At 38.4% G+C, this 22,795-nt stretch overlaps 5 protein-coding genes and 1 long non-coding RNA gene across 7 annotated transcripts; 5 read left to right on the forward strand and 1 right to left on the reverse strand.

Annotated features, from left to right (window-relative positions):
- The first annotated feature begins 1,473 nt into the window (after positions 1–1,473).
- On the forward strand, positions 1,474–2,867 carry LOC139192686 (uncharacterized). 2 transcript variants are annotated; one of them, XR_011576955.1, is made up of 3 exons: positions 1,510–1,836; positions 1,994–2,465; positions 2,573–2,867. It is a non-coding gene; the product is annotated as an uncharacterized lncRNA (long non-coding RNA). The 2 variants fall into 2 exon arrangements; XR_011576954.1 differs by having other exon boundaries at positions 1,474–2,465.
- An 85-nt stretch (positions 2,868–2,952) lies between these two features.
- Positions 2,953–4,165, reverse strand: LOC103403120 (uncharacterized). The gene is made up of 2 exons (XM_008341944.4): positions 3,687–4,165; positions 2,953–3,359 (listed from the first exon to the last, which is right to left on the reverse strand). Exons 1-2 carry the CDS (start codon positions 3,717–3,719, stop codon positions 3,114–3,116), a joined length of 279 nt encoding a protein of 92 aa, XP_008340166.3. The 5' UTR covers positions 3,720–4,165; the 3' UTR covers positions 2,953–3,113.
- Positions 4,166–9,462: 5,297 nt separating this feature from the next.
- On the forward strand, positions 9,463–12,594 carry LOC103403121 (glyceraldehyde-3-phosphate dehydrogenase, cytosolic). The gene is made up of 11 exons (XM_008341945.4): positions 9,463–9,812; positions 9,951–9,986; positions 10,088–10,188; positions 10,350–10,465; positions 10,616–10,715; positions 11,138–11,284; positions 11,376–11,436; positions 11,532–11,629; positions 11,728–11,870; positions 11,996–12,079; positions 12,285–12,594. Exons 1-11 carry the CDS (start codon positions 9,809–9,811, stop codon positions 12,418–12,420), a joined length of 1,026 nt encoding a protein of 341 aa, XP_008340167.1. The 5' UTR covers positions 9,463–9,808; the 3' UTR covers positions 12,421–12,594.
- A 1,205-nt stretch (positions 12,595–13,799) lies between these two features.
- LOC139192976 (uncharacterized) lies at positions 13,800–14,264 on the forward strand. Its single transcript, XM_070815922.1, has one exon. The coding sequence runs from the start codon at positions 13,800–13,802 to the stop codon at positions 14,262–14,264; it is 465 nt and encodes a 154-aa protein (XP_070672023.1).
- Positions 14,265–14,465: 201 nt separating this feature from the next.
- On the forward strand, positions 14,466–14,957 carry LOC139192977 (uncharacterized). The gene has a single exon (XM_070815923.1). It carries the CDS (start codon positions 14,466–14,468, stop codon positions 14,955–14,957), a length of 492 nt encoding a protein of 163 aa, XP_070672024.1.
- Positions 14,958–18,278: 3,321 nt separating this feature from the next.
- Positions 18,279–21,947, forward strand: LOC103403127 (uncharacterized). The gene is made up of 2 exons (XM_008341949.4): positions 18,279–19,943; positions 20,426–21,947. Exons 1-2 carry the CDS (start codon positions 19,239–19,241, stop codon positions 21,707–21,709), a joined length of 1,989 nt encoding a protein of 662 aa, XP_008340171.3. The 5' UTR covers positions 18,279–19,238; the 3' UTR covers positions 21,710–21,947.
- Positions 21,948–22,795: the final 848 nt, after the last annotated feature.

Raw genomic sequence — 22,795 nt, forward strand, 5'->3', positions numbered from 1 at the left:
GATCAAATTTCAACGGCTTGGATCCCCGAACTTGGTGGATTAGGAGGAAATGATCCGGAGAGGACCCTTTCCCTTAGAGTGTATGGCGCAATTAAAAGTCATGGTTAAAGTGAAGAGGCCAACACCGGAAGGCCAAATGAGATATCTTTGAGCTTTGTTTAAGTAAATCATTAGGTGTGGCAGTTAGCGAAGAGACAAATGGAATGAGGGTGTTTGATTAGCTGGAGAGATTAAAGTTAAGACTAGAATAAATACTTAATTAGAAGACAATGTGTTTGGAATGACTAAGCACTAAATAGTGCTTTTTGGAGAAGTACCTAAGAGGTGACAATATGCTTTTAATAAGAGCATTTATGCTAGAAGTGTTTATGGATGGAAGTACTTAAGCATTGCCATACCATCTCTTAAAGCGAATTGTTTGCGCAACAAGACTAACCAGCCCAAAACTTGGTAACTTCAACACATCCTTTAATTGGATGAGTTTAGTAAAAATGAATTTAGTAATTTCATCCCATTAGGGTTAGATAATCTCTATATAACTCTAAATTTGTTACGTTGTGATCATGTGAATGTGATTTATAAATGCAGTTTCTCTAGCATCAGTTATGGTTTTCTAGTAAGATAAAGGATTTTGAATATTTTCCTGTTATTTACTAGGGTTTAAGATTACTTTTTTGTTCGTTAAGAATTAGGTATGTATAAATTCACTTGTAACTTGGTAGGAACTAAAGCTTTGTAAGATGTAGTCCTTTCACTATGTAGTGTAGCCATCTTGGCAAATATATAATATTCTTTCTTTCTTTCTTTTTTTATTTACAAGAAACGATAGTTGATATTTCATTGATCCATCAAAACAAATACAAGGGTACCAATAAGGTACAATGCTTCAGTATTTCTTCTATTCTCGTTGCTTAAGTTGTTAACCGTGAATGTAGATTAAGTGATTAAATTATAAATTACAAATTTACAAGATCTAATAGAAATTTAGAAAGAGAGTAGTACGTACAGAGAGACCTGTAGATTTCAATGAATTGGATGATTGTCTCACACTTCCAGCTTCATGTCCAAACTCCAGGACAGATGTGTTTGTTTGCATTCTCAATAATGCTGTGATACCATGCATTGGAAGGTCACGAGTTTTGTGAATGGTGCGGCAAAATTATTTTCGGATGGAAACTAGAATTGGAAAGAGTCCTGGACCTATGACAAAAGTGTCCTACATTTCGAATTTGGATTTTTCTTGATCTTACTATCCGGAACCCAAGAATCAGAAAATTCGGGACCTTGGTTTGTGCGAAAAAGGGATTGAAGCCCTTAATTTGTGTAAGGTGAGCAATCGGAATGAGTTAATGGGTAGCGGTCGGATTCATTTTTGTGCGCTTTTCTCATTTGGACCACTCAAGTTGGAAGAAAGTTAAAAAAAGTGAAGTAATAATGCTTAACAGAATGAAACTACAAGGACTATAGTGCAATTCAGCCTTAAAAACATCCAGCTTTTAAGTTCCCGTCCTATTCTCTTCTCTTCTCATTCCATACCACCCCAACTCTCTCTCTCTCTCTCTCTCTCTCTCTCTCTCTCTCAAGCCCTTCTTCTTCTTCTTCTTCTTCCACAATTTCTCAGCCCTATGGGCAACAAGATCACAGTCAGCTGCATGGCCATGAGATTATTCTGGCAGCAGAGCCCCTATGAAAACTAAAATTTTCTTTGCCAAAAAAATAAAACAAGAAAATTTTCATTTTCATAGAGGCCACTGTTGCCTGAATGAAATTAATGGAGAAGGGAACCTTTCACCAATCGAAAACTTCATTTCGAAGTTGCTGATCAAATGAAGAAAGGTTTGTTTTTCCCACAGGTTAAGAATACATAGAACTTAATCAGGTTTCCATCTTTTCGTGGAGGCCTGTAAATTATAAATTAATAGTAAATGTGAATTAAGTGACTAATTAGAGATTATAATTAGGCTAATTGAGGTGTACTTTGATTCAAACACAGTTCCGAGTAATAGAACCCTCAGGAGTCAGGAGGAAAGATTCTCATCGATGGATTAGACATTTCGAAAATAGTGCAAGACTTAAGCCCACGAGATCCAACCTTATTTCAAGGAACTGTGAGGACTAATCTGGATCCCCTGGAGCAGCATTCGTGTCACGAAATATGGTAGCTTGTATGACAAGATATTCATATGTAACGCAGGTCTTGAACAAATGTTGACTCAGCAACATTGTCGGGAAGGATCAGAGGCGACTGCTTGCCCCTGCTATGTTTCCAAATCTCGTAGTTTTTTTCTTGGACTGAGGCAGCTCGTTTGTCTAGCTAGAGTGCTTCTAAAGGAGGAGAATTCTAGTGCTGCACAATGTAATTCAGGAGACGATAAGGGAAGAAATGAAGGAATGCACCGTGATCACTGTTGCTTACCGGATACCTGCAGTAGTCGACAATGACTTGGTTCTCGTTCTCGATCAAGGTACAGTATAAGTTTTACAACAATAAGAAACAAACCCTAAATAACATACCTTGTTCTTCCAATTCCACGAACTTCTATGTTTTTTGTTAACACTTTGGTTCATGCAGGCAAGATTGTACAGTATGATTCTCCGGCTCAGCTAATTCAGGATAGCTCCTCTGCGTTTTCAAAGTTGGTGGCAGAATTCTTGAGGAGATCTTCCACGAGCATGATGACGACGAACTACTACTATTCATTAGTGGAAATAGATAACAGAGCAAGAACTGAATCTTCATTCCTCAATTCCATGGTCTTTTCATTAATTTTTGCTCCTGACTTTTGCCTATCGGGAAGCGATTCTTGTACAAACTCGAGTTCGTGTAAAGATCAGATTACGACATTTTATCTAATGTTGATTAGTGATTTGTATGTGTGATCAGTCCATATTAACGCTATGGTTTTGTTTCTTAGCCCACAAGCAATGTAGGGAATTAGTTATAGATCCGAGTCGGAAAAATATGAACTTTATTGATAAAAAAAGATCATACACACAGCAACTACTTGGAAGCTTGTAGCACGTAGAATTCGCCTCATAAACCCTTTTACAAAACAAATTTTGTGTCCTACGTTCTCCAATTCCGGCACATTCGATGAATTGCATCACTCGATTCACTTTGGCATCTGTGGATCGGAGAAGTATTTGTTGATGGATGGCATGATCTGGGGAGCTCTGGTACGGACATATTTCCGGAGTCCGTGTTCTGCGTATCTCTCACCCTCTTCATGATTCTCTAGCACCCCTGCAGTTCTGTTCTGCTTGGTAACCCTGACTTCAGGGTTGCTGGTGATGTTCCTAACAAGCTGCATGCCGCAAATGCCAACAGCTACACCAACTGCAGCAAATAGGGGGAACACCTACGTGTCCATGCCAAAAAATATATATATTTTTAGAGAACAGTATATCATAGAATAAAAAGTTGGCATGGAATTCAGAAATTTGTCACATATATGATAAAAAAAATTAATTAAAACTTGCACTACAAATCTAGAACACAGTTCACTAAAAGTCTATCGAGTGAATATTTATAGGGATTCCACATGACAAACAGAGTGCCGACTATCAAAAAGATGAGGAGAGAATGAGATCACTATTCTCCTTCATCAATTTAATATCTGATTTTTTTCATATTTTGACTTTTAAGTAACCATATAAGAGACCGAGAATCGAAATAATTCCAATACCTCAGGCCTTATCCATCTGGAGGAGGAAACCATGATAAAGCCGATGAAAGAAACCAAGAAAAGAGAAGAGAACGGAAGATGATTGAACACAATTCCCTTCTCTTTCTTGTCGGAGGTGGCGTGAGAGACAAGGCAGAACAATGAGTTTTTCTTCACAATTATGGGCTCTATATTTATTGCCCCCGCTAATTACCCATTTTTAGACTCCCAAAAATTACGGAGTGGCTCGCGTGTACTACAAGGTAAAGAAAAAGCTTAGCCTTGACAAATTTTTATCCAAATTCCAATAGAGTAGGATTTTCTCCCCTCTAAATTCCCTCCCCCCCTCACCTTTTTCTTTTTCTTTCTCAAGTCAACACAATGTGTTGACATAATTTAATCGTGACCATTCACATAGAAAGAGACAAAAAAAGAAGAGAAATTTAGAGGAGAGAGAATCATATTCCAATTTGAACTATTCTAATTTTTCTGTTCAAAATTCGTGGCCTTTCCAATTGAGGAAATATTTGAATAAGCTTCGTTTTTGGTCCTCACCATATTTAGAAGTTAATTGAGTCACCCATTTTGGCCCAATGGGCCTATAGAATGTTCTCTCGTGCAGGTCCAGTCAACAAAAAATTCCTTACCCTAGCCTAAGGCATGATGCATCCAACAAATGAGTCACTTGTCATCACATTATCCGTCTTGATCACAAATCATTAATAATCAAACTATCCAAGTCATTGAGAGTTTTGCTATCAAAATAGGGTTTATCTATCCTTCAATCCGCTTAAATATCATGAAATGGGCAATCGGAGGAACCTATAAACATGATTTTCTCGCTTTAGTTCTCTCTTGTTCGATCGGCTTCAAATTTTAATAAAAATTCCGGCATCCGCTTTGATTTTATGCAACTCTAGTACGTTCAATTAGGTTATGGTAATGTTTTAAAAAAATAGAATAACTATTTTTTTATATGATAATTGATACAATAATAAAGTCTTATCTCATTAAATGGTTCAACTGTATGAATCATAAAACATCACTGCACTCGTTTCCTACAACAATCGATAAAATAGATAAAACTAACTCATCTAAACTACATGAAAAGGAATTCGAACATGAAGCTTCAAGTGCAAAAATAAACATTCTTAACCAGCTAAGCTATAAGTCACTTGCAGATTAATCGCTTGAGCCTTCATTTCATGGTTGACTATTGTAATTGAAAATGCATACCTACCATTCGGTCATCAATCCACGCTTCGACCTGGTGGTTGGTGATGTTTCATGCACGCCTAGCTATATATATTTAGGAATTTTACTTTCTACGTTGAAAGACTCTGATTGAGTTAAGAACGTATTTATATTTTTTGCATGAATAATTGATTGCACGATTGTATATATAGCTTGCTCGAAATATTGTTGGGGTTCGGGAGGGGGACAGCCGGCCAGGGCAATGGGCAGCTGATGCATGGCTCTGTCACTGGAAACGATAACTGGATCATTGTCGATATCAAGGAAGAAAATATCGATAATATCGGAAATATCGGTAGTCTGAAAATACGGAAATATCGGGATAATATCGATATCGATAAAAATTACATGGAAACCACGGAAATTGTAAGAAAAACTTGGAAATTTTTATTGAAACTTTGCAGGATGTTTATTTAGTCAATTATCTATTAGTTTATCACAAAAAATTGGAAGGAAATGCATTGCATTATGGATTTAACTGATTTAAGTTGATTATATAGCGAGCTGACAAACATTGTGAGTGTATAAAATATGTAGTAATTAATGAAAGAAGTTTAAACACACCATAATCATTTATATATAATGAATTAGTACAATATTTTACACTTTATACATTGCATGGTAAGATACATGAGTGACTTAGTACCACATAGAATTCTTATGAGGTTCAAAATTTTCACTATGTTGAAGGAGTAAAATGGGAAGGGTTCGAATCCCCTTGGTGTTTTTTTTTAAATATAGAAATTTATCCTAAATAATAAATATTAGCTTGCAAGCCTTGCAGACATCTTAACGACCATATAAATATTACAGGCTGAATATGTAATCACAAACACATATGTAATCACAACTTATTTATAATGTACTCATTCTTTATATAAAATAAATAAATAAAAATAAGAAAATTACCATTTTGTTATATATATTTTCCAGATCCGTATACGTCAAATGTGCGCAGATCAAATCATATCAGATTAGATATTTTGCACACCCCAAGACGTCCACGTACAAGTCAGTAAAAAACCTAAATCACCCACATGGTGACACTAACATTACTCGCACCTCTCTGCCCTCTAATTTACGAAAGACCTCGTGTCTTCCCTTCGTTTCACATAATATTTTCCCCTTCGAGCCTCCACCTCTCTCTCTCTCTCTCTCTCTCTCTCTCTAGTCATTTTCCTTCCAACCAAACAGTCCAAAATTTTCCCAGAAAATTCCAAAAAATGGACTCGACGCCAATTAACTGGGAAACCCTAGACGCTATCGTCATCGATTTCGTCAAATCGGAGAAGCTAATCGAAGACGACGACTCCGCCTTTACGACGTCGCCTTCCCCTTCCTCTTCCCCCTCCTCTATCTCCTCGTCGTCGTACAACTCGAAATTGATCATTCGTCAGATCAAGCGAACGCAGGAACCCTCGTCTTTCTCCTTCTCCTTCTCGTTTCTGCAACTCGGCGAACACAGGAACCTCCGACGAGTTCCTTCAATTTCTCCGGTTAGGTAAGCTTCGAGTTTTTTTTTTATGTTCTAGATCGAAGCTTAGATGTGAAATTGAAGTTCTATCTCATCTTTTTGCAAGGTTTTTGGGATGAAATCGACTCGGGAATAGGCACACCCATCTCCGGCGAGGCTGTGGGTGTCGACAAACTTTCCGAACACCTCCGGCCGTTTCACGGCAAACGGACGTTATAAAAACGTTCCTCTCGTCTTCTATTTCATTTTCATACCTAGATCGGAGTCTAGGGGGTTGTTTTACAGTCGGCTGGAGCTGTAGAAGCTCCGGCGTTCGTCTCCGACTTGCACAGTTCCGAAATTTCGCGATATTATCGATATTATCGCGAAATTTTGACGAAAACCCCTTGGATACCACTTAAAATATCGGTTTGGGGAAAAACCGATAATATAGGCGATATATCGCCGATATTATCGATATTTTCTTCCTTGGTCGATATCAATAATTATAAAATTGATATGGATAAAATACGTCAAACTGAATGTATAAGAAAATGTAGCGATAAAGTGTATGCAAGTGTCGCATATGGGGTTCCAAGACCACTTGGAGATCGGGGAAACATGCATGTGAAGGTACTTTGGAGACCCCCTTAATATTTGATATGGATCCCACTTGTGATCATGAAGCGCTTACACTATGTTTGGATGAGAAAAATAAATTTGGAATTTGGATAAAAGTCATAATTTATAAATTGACATGCATCAATTCCCTTGTTTGGATTTATAACATAGAAATTTAGAATTTCCGCATGGAAAAAAAAAACTTGGAATTTGGGGCCTCCAATTTCTAAGTTTAAATTCCATGTAGATAGGTGTCAATTCCCAATTTCTATGATTGGGAGTTTAAAATTAACAAATTCCGTTTTCAATTCCATTGTTCTTTTAAGTTAACAAAAAAAAAAATCACAAATTCTAAAAAATAAAATTCCTTCATTTCAACTTCCGTCATTTTAAAATTCCTTAGTAATCTTAAATTTCTTCATCTAAACATAGTGTTAATGTCTGCTAGGCATATCTTAGTAAACTTGATGTAACTCAAAGCTCTCGATAACGCTCATCAAATTGTGAATGTGCAACATGGTTCGACAAACAACAACAAACCTACCAAGTGTTTGACAATTCCAAAGTTCAAATTTTAGGCCATCTCTAACCAAAGGGTCTAGAGGGCCATAGGGCCGAAAATCGTCTCCAACCGAAGGCTAGGCCAAAGGGCTCGTGGGCCCTACAGAATCTGAAAGGGCCAAAGGGTCAAAGGGCTGGGCCAATCCAGCCAATCCAGCCAGCCCGGGGCTAGCCAGAAATTCAAAAAATCCTGTCAAATATAACAAGAATGTATTTATATTTATATATTTAATATAAATATTTCATGTCGGTTATAACTGATATGAATGCTTAAACAAAAATTTGAATCCAACAGCTAGCTGACTAGCCGTTGTATTCAATTTTTTTTATAATGAATTTAAACCTTTTTCTTTTCCTATAAATACCTAAGCTATTCATACATCATTTCTCACATAATTTTCACCATTCCATACTATCTCACTTCATTCTATTTTTTTCCTATAACTTCTATTTTACAAAATTTGTTTCATATTTTTTTTAAATTCCATTTTTTTCCTATAACTTCTATTTTACAAAATTTGTTTCATTTTTTTAACAAAATTTTACATAATTTGTTTCACTTAGCGGTTGAATTTGAATTTAACTTGTAGTTTTAACATAATAAATTATGTTTGGCCCTTGGTTGGAGACGGTTTTTTGTAACAGGGCTAAAACAAGTCATATGGCCCTTTGGCCCTCGGTTGGAGATGGAGGCAAATATGACGTTGTACTGTTCATTAAAATATTAATTTTTTGGAGGACCAGAGGGCTAAAACGAGCCCTCTGACCAGCCCTCAATTGGAGATGACCTTAGATCCATCACTGCTTATACATAGATTATTCTAACCTAGAATAGATGATTCAGCAACAAGACTAGTAGTTATTTGATAAAGGTAATGGTTGTGGTTTAAAGAAGGAATATGTGAATTCTATTGGTCAATTGGTGCATAATCTGTGGGCAGAATGAGTTGATGCATCACCATCCGTCGGTAAGGCATGACAATAACAGTCTTTCAAAAGTTATCTTCTGGAGTTTGGAGTTTGGTTTGCATCAGAATTGTGCCTTCTAGAGTGCGTTCCAAGTTCCATGTTCAACTTCAACTTCAACCTCAACGATATATCTATCATTTTAAAATCAATTTCAAAAGGTATACAGTAAAATTTGTTTTTTGCTAGTTGCTACGTCAACAACACACAATAGACATGCATTTGTTCGAAATGTTAAGAAAATGCGTTACGAGGTTGAGATTACGTCAAAGCTAAAATTTATAGATAAAAAATGATGAACTCAGTCAAAATATAAAATTTCACTAACATTCAAGCAAAACTTGAATCTCTCTATCATGAACACAAGAATTTAATCTATGACTTGAGACCTTTTTCTTGTACATTAACCATAGTTTTTTTATGAGGATTGATCCGTGGCATCATTATTTTTGTTTGAGGATCATTAACGTATGTTAACGATCCGAACTATCTATCTTTTAGTTCTTCTGTAAAATATCATATTTACCAAAAATCACAAAACCTAAAACCATACGATTGTTAGATTAAAGGTTTAACATTTCTTCGGAGAATTGTACTCGTCAATTTCTTCACTATAAATTAAAGTCTTAATTAATTGTTCTGCAAAAATCTAATTTTTTTCACAATAATGCTCTATGAATGATATTTTAAATAATAAACAGTTTAAATTATTAACATACATTACAAAGTAAACCTGTAAAATCGTATATAAAACTATCTAGAACATGGCGTGAATTGTATTTAAGCCTTAAGTCGAATTTGACCGGTAATCCCAGAAGCTCACCCTTTCTAATTTGACTTTTCAGATTTCACTCATCGACCAAATTTCAATTTCGCCACGTCATCCTCAACGCAGCATCTCCAACCGAATATACCAGAAAAAAAGGTCGCCGACCCATTCTCACGAGCGCCACGTGCAACCGAAGCGCCTTGCCCTCCACGCACATCCCATTAATGCCAAATCTCCAGAACGCGTGACCGAATCGCCGGAGAGCGCTCACAGAAAATCTAGCGGGTAATAATAAATCAGCGGCTAATACAAAGCCCTAAACGCAATCAACGGCTGCAAAGCGACTTTCTTTTTGTCCAAGAAAAACCGCTGCACGTGACCAAAACCACCGACTGGTTTAACCCCTTATATAATATCTCAACGCTCACTCTCTCTCCCACACTACCATCTAAAACCCTCAATCGGTTTTCTTATCTGCCTCTCTCTCTCTAGACTTTACTCTCTCTCTCTACAATCATCATGGGTATTCATCTTAATTCTCAATTGTTGATTTCGATTTCGCCATTTTTACTTGCTGCTGATCTTGTGTTTATTTGTTGAATTTTCTGTAATTTTTGTGTGTTTTTGACCCTTTTTGTTTGTTCTTCTTTGTGTCGATCAGCAACATCTGGCAAGAAGATCAAGATCGGAATCAACGGTAATGATCGGATCCGTCGCTTTTTGTGTTTTGACCGTTGGTTTGTTAACCTGTGATTTGATCTGTGAATTAATTGAGATTTGAATTGAAATGGGGTTTAGGGTTCGGAAGAATCGGACGATTGGTTGCTAGGGTCGCTCTTCAGAGGGACGATGTTGAGCTCGTTGCTGTCAACGATCCCTTCATCACCACCGACTACATGGTGAGTTATTTACATAAATATATCTGTGTGATTTGTAGTTTATTTATTTTTTAGTTTCGATTTCGGATGTTGGATGTGATTTGTAGTTTATTTTGTTTTTCGAGTTTCGATTACGTATTTTGGATTGGATTAGTGATTTGTGTGGTTGGTTTTGTGTTTAGACCTACATGTTCAAGTACGACACAGTCCATGGCGCATGGAAACACCATGAGCTCAAGGTCAAGGACTCCAAGACCCTTCTCTTCGGTGAGAAGCCTGTCGCTGTTTTCGGAATCAGGTACTAATTAGTTTATCGTCTTACGTGATTGAACTTAGCATAGAACCCAGTTTGTTGTTTTTGGGACAATTGGAGCGCAATATTTGTTTTGCTTTGTAGAATCATATGCTTATTGCTTAATGAATGATTTCTATGTTTGATCTTGTAAAGGAACCCAGAGGAGATCCCATGGGGTGAGGCCGGTGCTGACTTTGTTGTTGAGTCTACCGGTGTTTTCACCGACAAGGAGAAAGCTGCTGCCCATATCAAGGTTTACTCTCTTTTTATTGGTTTTATGATTCTATTGCATTGATCATTGGATTTTTGAAATTAGCATGTGAAATTTTGGTTGTTATCACAATTGCCATCTAGTAATTGCGTTTCTGGTTATTGTTCTTACATCTGTTGATTGCTCTTACATCTTTGAATAGGCATTCGGAATTCACTTGGTACCTTTTAGCTTCTTTGTGTTACATGTTGTAGCCTATATAGTGATTGTGATCCCAGTTCGTTAATTGATCCTACATAAGCTTTTGGAATTCTTTATCTGTTACTCCTGAAGTTAGGCTGACTTGTTGTAGCCTGAATAGTGGTTGTGTCTTTTTGGAGTCAACCTTATTGGTATTCATATGGTTCTGTTATATGTTTATTTTTAAGTTCATCAGGACTGACTCGTTTTGTTTTCGTGTCCAGGGGGGTGCAAAGAAGGTTATCATCTCTGCTCCCAGCAAGGATGCTCCCATGTTCGTTGTTGGTGTGAACGAGAAGGAATACAAGCCAGACATTCACATTCTTTCCAATGCCAGTTGCACTACCAACTGCCTTGCTCCCCTTGCCAAGGTTTGAGTCTGTTTGTTTCTGTTAGTTTTTATTGATTTTTGATACTATTGAATGTGTGATTTACGTTGTTTTTTGTTTCAATTGTTTGTAGGTTATCAACGACAGGTTCGGAATTGTTGAGGGTCTCATGACCACGGTGCACTCCATCACTGGTAAGATTTGGCTCTTGAATTGTTAAGTTGTATGAGTTTTGATATAACATAGGCTGAAACTAACTGAAGTTTATGGTTACCCTATTGTTATTCAGCCACCCAAAAGACTGTTGACGGTCCATCAATGAAGGACTGGAGAGGTGGACGTGCAGCTTCCTTCAACATCATTCCTAGTAGCACTGGAGCTGCCAAGGTAATTGATGAATTTTGATTAACAATGCTCATTACTGTTGTCCGTCTCTTTTAAGTTGTCTTGTAGTGCTAAGTTGCTAACCATGTGTTATTATGAAGGCTGTTGGAAAGGTGCTCCCATCTCTTAATGGAAAATTGACCGGAATGTCCTTCCGTGTGCCCACTGTTGATGTTTCCGTTGTTGACCTGACTGTCAGGCTTGAGAAGGCTGCAACCTATGAACAGATCAAGGCCGCTATCAAGTAAGATTTGCTCTGTTTTTCGTGTTTTGCTTTTTATTTGGTATTTTTTATCAGGATGTTGTCATCTACATAAACCATGAGTTTGTGTTGGTTTTAATTTTCATCTGTGATTCTGTCATGAACAGGGAGGAGTCTGAGGGCAAGTTGAAGGGTATCTTGGGTTACACCGAAGATGATGTCGTGTCCACCGACTTCATTGGTGACAGCAGGTAAAATAGCAAATCCATTTTGATGAATTTGGTATTATTAGTCTATGTTAAACAAGATTCTATTGATAATATGTTGAAAACAGTTTTGAATCCAAGTTTGCACAGTTTTTTGACGTGGGATCGCTTTGCACACCTGCGTGGTTTTTGTTGATTGTTTACATTATACCATGAATGTAGCCTAATTACATGTCTCGTGCTGTTGCAGGTCAAGCATCTTTGATGCCAAGGCTGGAATTGCATTGAATGACAACTTTGTCAAGCTTGTCTCATGGTACGACAACGAGTGGGGTTACAGTTCCCGTGTGGTAGACTTGATCGTGCACGTAGCATCGAGTCTCTAGGGTTTTTAGGTTATGGTTTGGGAGTTCAGAATAAGAAGTTTCTTGTTTCCTGTGTGACTTAATGCTCCCTGGGTTATCTATTTTTGATACTTTGACATTGTCAGTTTATGAGTTCCTTCCCCTTTTTGCTTTTCTTTCAACAAGGAAATAAAATTTTGTACTTTAGTTTTAAAAGTTTGATGATATACTGCAAAAACCGAGGGGAGGGGGGTTGCTCCTCTCTTCTAGCTTCAACGTTGTGCTTCTTAAAACTTGCCATTATTCCCTTTTGCTAATGCTTATCGGGCTAAGTTGAGATATATCATTGTAGCTTAAGATCGTTTCTTGCTTTCTATTTGTATACCCTAGATTCGTGTAAGCTGTTCTGCTGGATCTCTGTTTTCGGAGTTAGACGGACCTCGGAAATCTGGACCGTTTAGGTGAGAAATCTCTCCAAGCTGTTCAAGGGCTTGGTTTTGTGTGGAGTGATCTTAATAGGATGGGCTAATAAGAGCAGTATGATTTAAATTGAGTGCTCTAAATTTTTGAACCGTTGGCTTCGGATACAAAAATTTGGAAAGGATCTCAATTCTTATTTCATGCCCTCACACTTATCAAGTTCCCCTCTGCCTTGGTATGTGTGCTAATATTCCTAAATAGGTTGCAATGGTGAATGTTGAGACCCTGAATCTCACATCGGAAAATTGCCCGCTCTTTTACTAAAATAGCACTCTAAGGCTATTTCCAACCGATGGCTGGTCAGATGATTCGTTTTAGCCCTCTGGCCTTCCAAGATTCTTCAAGATATTAATATTTTAATGAACAGTACATGGTCATATTTGCCTCTGTCTCTAACCGAGGGCTAGAGGGCTCGTTTTAGCCATTTCACAAAAAATCATCTCCAACCGAGAGCCAAAGGGCGATAGGGCTAAACATAATTTATTATTTAAAAACTACAACTTAAATTCAAATCCAACGGCTAAGTGACATCAGCATGACGTTAGCGAGCCGTTGGTAGCTGACATTATGCTGACGTCAGCTAGCTGTTGGATTTGAAATTTTTTTTGCTATAAATAGGGTGGATATTAGGATATAATTCACACAACTTTGAATTCAATCTATTTAAATTCAATCTCTTTCAATTCAAGTTTGCAATGAATTCCAACTTTGGATCCTCTTCAGATTCCAACTGGGGGTCCTCATCCAATTCCAAAAGATAAGCAAAATGGGTGCAAATGAGATGAGAAGATGAGGAGTCTGATGAAGAAGTTCAAGTAAGGCGCAACAAACAAAACATAACAACAGCCATGGCTACGGCCATGGTGTGTTAGCCAATTGAGGAACAACCTCAATGGGGTGGCTCTATTGCTGGTCACTCTCACAAACCACGAAACAGAGCGATGACGCATGCCAATCTGATGAACAACTACTTCGACCCCAACTCGGTGTACACAGAAGAGGATTTCAGACGTCGCTTCCGGATGAGGCGTCATGTCTTCGAGCGTTTACTTTGTGATGTTCAGCAGGTCAATCCGTACTTTCGACAGAAGCGGGACAGAGCAAGCCGCCCTAGTTTCTCATCTCATCAGAAGGTTGTTGTTGCACTCCGAATGATGGCATATGGCTCCCCAGTTGATTCGATTGATGAAACCCATGGTATGTTTGAGTTTACATGCCTCGATACCCTTCAAGAATTTTGTGACACAATTGTTCAGCTGTACAAAGATGAGTACCTCTGCGAGCTAAATCAAGAAGATCTGAATTGGCTCATTCGCAAAGTTGAAGACCGTGGGTTTCCGGGCATGATAGGGTCATTAGACTGCATGCATTGGGATTGGAAGAATTGTCCCACCGGATGGCAATGAGGTTTTAGCGGAAGGTCGAGAAAGCCAACTGTTGTGTTAGAGGCGGTTGCCTCATATGACACATGGATCTGGCATGCTTTCTTTGGAGTCCCTGGATCCCAAAATGACATTACAGTTCTTGGGCGTTCACCCATCTTCAATAACTTGACGGAAGGTAAAGCACCTCAACTTGACTACTACATCAACGACTGTCAATACAATATGGGGTATTATTTGGCAGATGGCATCTACCCAAAGTGGGCAACACTTGTCCAAGCAATTCCAAACCCTAGGAATGACGCGGAAGAGTTGTTTACCTTACACCAAGAGGCATATCAGAAAGATGTTGAGAGAGCTTTTGGTATTCTACAAGCACGGTGGAAGATCATCAGCAAACCGGCAAGAGTGTGGAGTCGAGAAAATTTGGACTCTATCATGATGTCTTGCATCATATTACACAATATGATAGTGCAGGATGATCGAGATGGGTATATTGATGGAGAGTCCGATGACGACCAAGAAGATCCAAATAGGTCAAGAATGGCTCGTACAAAAATATATGACGAGCCTAATTTGCCTTTCAATCCAAGAACTGGTAGTATCTTTATAGATGAGTACATGAGGCGCTATAAAATGATACGTTCTCGTGCCACAAACAAGTACCTACAACAAAATCTTGTTGCACATCTTGGGGCCCAAAGAAGCATGGAGTAGGCATTTACATTTTATGTTTTTAAATGTTTTTAAAAATGTTGTTTAAGTTTCATGTTGTATAATTTTTATGTTGGTTAATGTTATTTAATGTTGTTTCATATTGTTTAATGTTGTTTCATGTTACTTAATTTAATTTAATGTTGTATAATGGCTTAGGAAGTTATAGGCAAAAAAATAGAATTTAAAAAAAATATGAAACAAATTTTGTGAAATAGAAGTTATAGAAAAAAATGGAATTTAAAAAAAAATATGAAACAAATTTTGTGAAATATAAGTTATAGGAAAAAAATGAAGGAAATTATTGAAAAAATATTGAAGGAAATTATTGAAAAATTGAAACAAATATTATAGATGAAGGAAATATTGGAAAATATATTGAAGGAAATATTGAGAAATATATTGAAGGAAATATTGAAAAATATTGAAGAAGGAAATATTGCCAATGAAGTGAAGAATTGAAAGAACTTCACCATATTTATAGAAGAAAAGAAATGTTTAAATTAAAAAAAAAAAAAAAAACCCAACGGCTAGCTGACTCAACTAGCTGTTATATTCAAAAAAATTTCAAACTATTAGTGTCGGTTATAACTGACACTAATAGTAAATAAATTTTTTTTTTTGCCTATGAATACTTATTACTGTCGGTTATAACCGACAATATTAAAAAATCATTCTTTAATGCTGTCGGTTATAACCGACAACAATAGGAAAACTATAAAAAAAAATAACCAGCCCTTTGGCCCTTTGGCCTTTTGAAAATCCGTGGGGCCCTTCCAGATTTCCAAGCTCTCTGGCCTAGCCTTCGGTTGAAGACGGTTTTAGGGCCATTTTCGGCCCTCTGACCCTCTGGACCCTTCTGTTGGAGATGAACTAACATACTTGTGCAATATCGATGGTAACACCACGCTTCGTGTGTGCACACACACGCAAATCGTGCACACACGCAAATCCTACAACACCCCAAGCATAATAGTTTAATTCAAAATTAGTTTAGCGAATTTTCGACAAAAATCTGGATTCTGACTTTTCGTCAACTCAATTCTTCTTTTTCTAATTGCAGAATACGAATTAGTAGACACATAATTAGCGCAATGTTGTATGCTCATTTGTACCAAACCTGCAGTGGTGGTAGGGCATTCCATTCCTAAATTTTGACAAGCGACGATGCCTTGCATTTGTCCTTCTTATCCTGCAGAATGTTTGACTGTTTGTTCGATGGCGATGCAAGCAACATTCGAGACATTGGATCACGAGACACGTGTCCCTATATCAAACAACCATATAAAGATTACGAATTTCTTCAGAGTATCAGCTCAGTTTCTCTCTCGTGATCCAATGATATTTACGATCTACTAACCACGAACCAAGGCATGTGCAAGCAGCAATGCAACATGGCCCACCTACTTAATCTTAACTAATTATCTCTTCTTTTGCTCGTATTTATTTGACCCTTGTCTACCCGCTATCCCTTCTTTTACTCTCTCCCACTCCTTTTTAATCATGATTTGCTTCCATTAATGTTTGCTCTCCTCATTGCTCATGCTTCCTTCCCCCTTTCCCATACTTTGGGATCTTGTTAGCGATATTGTATTGATATTGTCGATAATGCAATTGTAGTCTATGTTATTATTTGCGTTTTGTTAATTATAACGATGCGGAGGATTTACAAATATTATATGAATAATATGTTTCATGGCTATACTATTGTCATAATTAGAGACATATTCATTAAGGGATCAGGGTGGTTTAGTGTCCCATTGGAAGCTGGAAAAATTCTCTCGAGAAGGTACTTCGGGACCCTTTGTTCGCCATGCTTGCTCACCAAATATGAGCAACACGTATCTACAACTAACAAAACAAATTGAGATTACTCTATAAAATTAATTGACAATATAAAAGGTAGCTCAGACGTTCAATTAGTAGGCTTTGATAACCATTAAAAAACATAGAGATGAAATAATTAAAAGTGTCCACATGCCCTTTTATTCTCATTTAAATATAATTTAACGATGAATTCCATCATGGAGGGTCCTCTGTTTACAACCCAACTTCCCATTTATGCACCCAGATTATTAGGTCAACCCTACCACAGGATACCCCCACAGTCGGTGTGACTGTGACCCCCTTCTGCCCTACTTACATTTATACCAATATAATTAGGTTTCTTTGTCACATGCCTACTACACTAATTCCTAAAAGAAATACATTATTAGTTGTTACCAAAAGAATTGGGTAAATTACATAATAGCCCATTAGATTTGAAGTCTATTATAACCCCATACAATATCTTTAAAACATTTCACTTTCATACATCATGATTTTATTTCAAAATAATACCTTTGTTAGATTTTCCGTTCATTGATCCGTTAAGTGCTGATGTGGCTGCCACATGTGTGTCACATAGCAAAAAATAATTTAATTTTTTTTTTTTAATCTGAATCTTCTAAATTATTAAAAAAAAAAAAAAAAACAGCCTGAAACCCATCCCAACCTACCCACGCCCACCTCCGCCTCCACCTCCCCTACAATCCCCCACCCCTCCCCTCACCTTCCCGAAACCCCCAATTAAAAAAAAAAAACAGAAATCCCCGACCCATTTCTCCCTCTTCTTCACTCTCTTCACCTCCCCTTCCTTCTATCTTCCCAGATCAACGTCGCCCTTTCCCCATCACCACCGCATAGCTCTCTCTCCGATCCCTTTGCTCCTCACGGAGGTCCTTCGTCACCACCCAATCTCGCCGTCGACCGGGGATTTCTCATCGTCGCCCTGTTGCTCCTGCTTGTTGTCGTCTTTGACGACGAAGATGATGCGGGGGAGGATGACGTCCTTACGGTTCAGGGGGGGATATGGGTTTCGCACCAGGGGGTGGTAATGGGATCTGGGTTGGGGGGTGGTCGTATAGGGTATGGGTTTCGCGGGAGGTATGGGATCTGGGTTGTTCTCTGGTTTTTTTTTTTTTCCTTCAAAGGTGCAGGTATGGGGTGGGGGGTGATGGGATTTTGGATTTTCTAAACTTTTTTTTTTTAATTTAGAAGATTCAGATTTTAAAAAAAAATTAAATTAAATTTTTTTTGCCACGTGGCACACATTTGGCAGCCACGTTGTACAAATGTGGTAACCACGTCAGCACTTAACAGATGAATGGACGGAAAATCTAACGGAGGTATTATTTTGAAATAAAATGGTACATGATATATGAAAGTGAAATGTTTTAAAGACGTTGTATGAGGTTGTAATAGATCTCAAACCTGAAGGGCTACTATGTAATTTACCCAAAACAATAAAAGCCCTTTAAATTAAGGGACGAGGATACCCAATTTAACCAACACGAGAAACTTTTAAAACATATGCTTATATGCTTAAGTCCATTCATCTATCTAAGATACACATGAGAGATTGTCGAATCAATCTCTTGTGCGTGTCTTAAGCGGATGAGTAACTTAACACAGAAACGTAACGAGTTTCTGGAACCAGCACCGCCAATCATTTTCATTTTGTCTCTTCATAAAAGATTCCTCAAAACCATGAATGATCTGCCTAGTTTGGTCCGTCACCGGTCTCCTATGCAATCTTTATAAAGCTCTCCCTCACTCTCAGTGACTCCAAATCTCAATCTGCACTGCGCCCTCACGGACCGAAAAAGAATCTCTATCTTTCGATGCTTTTGTCTCTTAACTTTCCCTCCACCATATATATATCAAGTGGCCATTTTCCTATTGTTTTGTTATTATCTTCCAAAATTCTCACTTTCCTCCCCACCTTCACACATTGGGCTCCTCTCCTTCTCTCCTTTTCCTAAAAAGTCAAGTCTCCTCTGCTTATCTTTTCACCTCCATAGCTTCATCTGGAAAGTGGAAACAGACAGTGCCAGTGGCCTTTCCTGCCTAATATTGTCCTCCCAATTCTCCAATACCAATTTCTCAGCTTAAACTCTATTGGGTTTGATCCAAAACTTCATGTCGTTCTCATACAGTTGATGGGTCAGTTCTCCAATCTGTTTTTTTTTTTTTTTTTTTGGTTTAACAAACTCAGTTGCATTGATTCTTATACCTCCATTCTAATGAAAAGCTTAAATCTTTAGCTTTTCTGCAACTTTCCCACTAAAAAAGCAAATTCTTTTCGTACCCTGTTGGGCCTTTTCACTTTCGCTTTATGTCTCATCTGTGATTTGCTTTTGTGTGCTCTGTTATTCTGGGTTTTGGATTTTGCAGTCCATGTGCTCGACAAAATTCCTCTGAGAGTTGGTATTTGAGTTTTTGATAGCCATTTCTTGGGTCACAATGGCACCATCTTACTTCCCTCTGAGGTGGGAGAGCACGGGAGACCAATGGTGGTATGCATCACCAATCGATTGGGCATCAGCCAATGGCTTATATGATTTGGTCTGTGAGCTTCTTCACCTTGACACAAACCTCCTCATCAAGCTGACCTCACTACGCCGTATCCGCCGCCTCGAAACTGTCTGGGACGACGAGGCTCAGTTCGATGATGTTGCCAAATGCCGGTCACAAGTTGCCAAGAGGCTCCTCCACGAGTGCCAAATGCAGAGCGGACACAACTCTCTCATCAGGGCCGGCTACGGCGGATGGCTTCTCTACACCGCCGCCTCAGCCGGGGATGTGGGGTTTGTCAGGGAGTTGCTGGACAGAGACCCTCTTCTTGTTTTTGGAGAAGGAGAGTATGGAGTCACTGACATATTCTATGCTGCAGCCAGGAGCAAGAACTCTGAGGTTTTCAGGCTGCTGCTTGATTTCTCTGTGTCGCCAAGGTTTAGTCTTAGCAATGGAGAATTGGAAGAGAGGTTGGGTGATATTACATCGGATTTCAAGTGGGAAATGATGAACCGGGCGGTTCATGCCGCAGCTAGAGGTGGCAATTTGGAGATTTTGAGGGACTTGCTTGGGGATTGTGAGGATGTATTGGCTTATAGAGATGCTCAGGGATCTACCATCTTGCATACAGCCTCTGGCAGAGGGCAGGTTGAGGTGAGTCTCGTTCTATATGTTTGTTAGATGATTGAATTCAGTTACTTTCACATCGTTTAGTAGAATGTTGTGTAATTGAAGGCACGCTAGGTCTGATATTGAGGTTTACAGAAGTTGGAAGAGATTTTTCTTCAGTTATTTACTTATTTCTTCAGTTTATATGAGTACTTATTAGTTTTGAGTTGTATTGCTGAAATGGAGTGAGGATTGGTTTAATTAAATTAGAATAAACAGTTAAATGGTTTATTGTTAGTTTGGCCTTAACATCCATTCATAAATAGTTTGGCTTCAACATATTGATGGCTGCTCACCAAATTTAACGGCCTCACAGGCACCAAAACTTGACTGAATGGAGTCTCTTTTTATTCTTTTTAATCCATTTTCTTGCTTCGTTAGATTTTAACCTTTTATATCGTTCATATCTCCTTTAAACATTGAAATATTACTTATAATGTTAAAAGTTTTATCATTCTGTTGTGCAGGTGGTTGAGTATCTAATAGCATTCTTTGATACCATCACAATTGTAGATAATCAAGGGAACACAGCTTTACATGTGGCCGCTTATAGGGGTCACTTGGCTGTGGTGGAGGTCCTAATTCGTGCATCTCTCTCATTAACCACTTTGTCAAACAACTATGGAGATACCTTTCTGCATTTGGCAGTGGCTGGTTTCAGAAGCCCTGGTTTCCGGAGACTGGACAAACAGATTGAGCTTATTAAGCAATTAGTATGTGGTGGTACTGTGAACATGCAGGACGTTGTTAATGTTAAGAACAATGATGGACGAACTGCTCTTCACATGGCTGTAACCGAGAACATTCAATCTAATTTGGTGGAACTCCTCATGACTGTTCCATCAATTAATTTAAACATCCGTGATTCTGGCGGCATGACCCCTCTAGATATTCTTAAGCAAAGGCCAAAGTCAGCATCTTCCGAACTTCTGATCAAGCAATTGATTTCAGCCGGAGGGATCTCTAATTGTCAGGACCGTAAAGCAAGGAGTGCCCTTGTTTCCCATTTGAGAATGCAGGGTATTGGGAGCAGTCCGGGAACCTCTTTCAGAATTCCCGATGCAGAGATATTCTTATACACAGGCATTGACAATGCTTCTGATGCCAGTTGCGATCAGTCAAGCGTGCAATTCAACACGTTCTCAGGTGAGCTAAGACAGTTTGGCTCACCCAACTCAGTAAACAATAAGAAGTCAAGTTCTGTAACTTATGCTGCAAGGCGCCTTAAGTTTCTTCTTCAATGGCGGAGGAGGAAAGAAAAAAAGGAATCTAGCATAGACGTAAGAGATAATGATTCTGAGTCATTTAGCACCTGTGTAGATTTGGACGACAATCCAATTCCACTTCGGCAGATGTATTCCAAATCTTCCTCCCTGCCAAACAACAAAAGGACAGTTTCCTTTCCGAGCCCGTACACTAAAATGAAATTTACTGCTGGTTTATCACATGGTGTGATTCAGGCAAGGCCTCATTTAGCTTTTGCATCTCAATCGCACACAAGTCCTCTGTCAAGATCGTCTATGTCTTCCCCCACTTTCATGGACAAAGAGAAGGGTGTTGACATTTCGGGACCCTCTTGCTCAAATGGCAAACCACCACATCCGCAAGGGAGCTTCAAACATGATTCCTTCAATACGAAGTTAATAAACCAATATTTGTGTGTTGGCGCCCAAGGCCTGGACATGGACGAATCAGTTTGTTCCACTTGGTCGAATCAGAATTACAAACACTCCGGTCCTCTAGTTGCTTGATCAGGATGTACAAAGGAGTTGGTGTTCTTGGTTAGACCTATAGAGAGTCGAATTGTGGTGAGTTCTGAAAAATGTCTTCTCTTTATCGGTTCACTTTCTCTTTCTTTCTTTTCCCTTTTCCCCTAGTTCCAGTCTCATGTTTTATAATTTCTGTGTGTAGATGCATAGTTTTGTACCAGGTGTGGAAGTTTCTATATAATGTTCAAGAAATGTTATGATAGGGTTACACTGTTTCGCATATCCTCGTACGTGAATTATGGCTCGTCCACACTGATTGTAAATTGGTTGAGTCAGTTGAGTGTGAATTTAAGCAGCATAGTAATCAAATGAATCCCCCTCTTTTCTGGTTGCCTTTCACAAGTGACTTCCAGATGACCAATTTATATAGAGGGATATAAAATGCTTACATAATCACACATTGCGTGTTTTCTGTTCTCGTTTTTCTTTTCATGCCAATTTCTGTTTAGAGACGTGAATTTATTTGCTGGTGCTATGAATCCGTTTCTTTGTCATTCATACCTCTGTAAAGCTTTGATATCAGATAACCTAACAACTGATCTGCTCTCTGTAACTTAAAACTCAGATTATCGTAAACACGAAAGCATGTCATGATAAATGTTTGTCATCTTTACGTAGTCATTTATCGCTGAATTGTTTCCGTCCACAAAGTTTATTTCTTAGTTTGCCGGGACATGATCTGTACTCGATACACCGGCCACAATGCAGACCTACCCTTTTCGCGGAAATGCTTGGTTTTCCGGTCCTAACAATCTGGAAAATCATGCACGTAAAAAGCTTGGTAGGGAAAGTTTTGACAAGAAATGGCAACAAGCAAGTCATGTGCCATTTGAGATGGCCAACTTTTTTTATCCTCTTGTAACATATTCTGCCAGAAGAAATTTCGTGCAGTATTCAATTTCCTTCTCATTTTTCCATTTTTCAGTTACCCAAACTTCTAAATTACTAGGAGAGGATGCAATGTCAATGTGAACCTTAACGTCCGCTCTCGACACGACACGTGGACAGAAGTTATGTCCCAACTCCCAAATATAAACGAAAAAGGGGTTAAGATTACGATAAGTTATT

The sequence above is a fragment of the Malus domestica genome, chromosome 16, assembly GCF_042453785.1.
Source record: "Malus domestica chromosome 16, GDT2T_hap1".
Taxonomy (NCBI): domain Eukaryota; kingdom Viridiplantae; phylum Streptophyta; class Magnoliopsida; order Rosales; family Rosaceae; genus Malus; species Malus domestica.

What these genes read in the sequence shown, in the direction of transcription:
- LOC103403127 (XM_008341949.4), top strand. Translation starts at nt 19,239, where the DNA reads ATGGCACCATCTTACTTCCCTCTGAGGTGGGAGAGCACGGGAGACCAA. An exon ending in CTGGCAGAGGGCAGGTTGAG is followed by an intron (nt 19,944 to 20,425) that starts GTGAGTCTCGTT and finishes TCTGTTGTGCAG; the next exon opens with GTGGTTGAGTATCTAATAGC.
- LOC139192977 (XM_070815923.1), top strand. Translation starts at nt 14,466, where the DNA reads ATGGGGTATTATTTGGCAGATGGCATCTACCCAAAGTGGGCAACACTT.
- LOC139192976 (XM_070815922.1), top strand. Translation starts at nt 13,800, where the DNA reads ATGACGCATGCCAATCTGATGAACAACTACTTCGACCCCAACTCGGTG.
- LOC103403120 (XM_008341944.4), bottom strand. Translation starts at nt 3,719, where the DNA reads ATGGTTTCCTCCTCCAGATGGATAAGGCCTGAG. An exon ending in CCAGATGGATAAGGCCTGAG is followed by an intron (nt 3,360 to 3,686) that starts GTATTGGAATTA and finishes ATGGACACGTAG; the next exon opens with GTGTTCCCCCTATTTGCTGC.
- LOC103403121 (XM_008341945.4), top strand. An exon ending in GATCAAGATCGGAATCAACG is followed by an intron (nt 9,987 to 10,087) that starts GTAATGATCGGA and finishes AATGGGGTTTAG; the next exon opens with GGTTCGGAAGAATCGGACGA. An exon ending in AAGCTGCTGCCCATATCAAG is followed by an intron (nt 10,716 to 11,137) that starts GTTTACTCTCTT and finishes TTTCGTGTCCAG; the next exon opens with GGGGGTGCAAAGAAGGTTAT.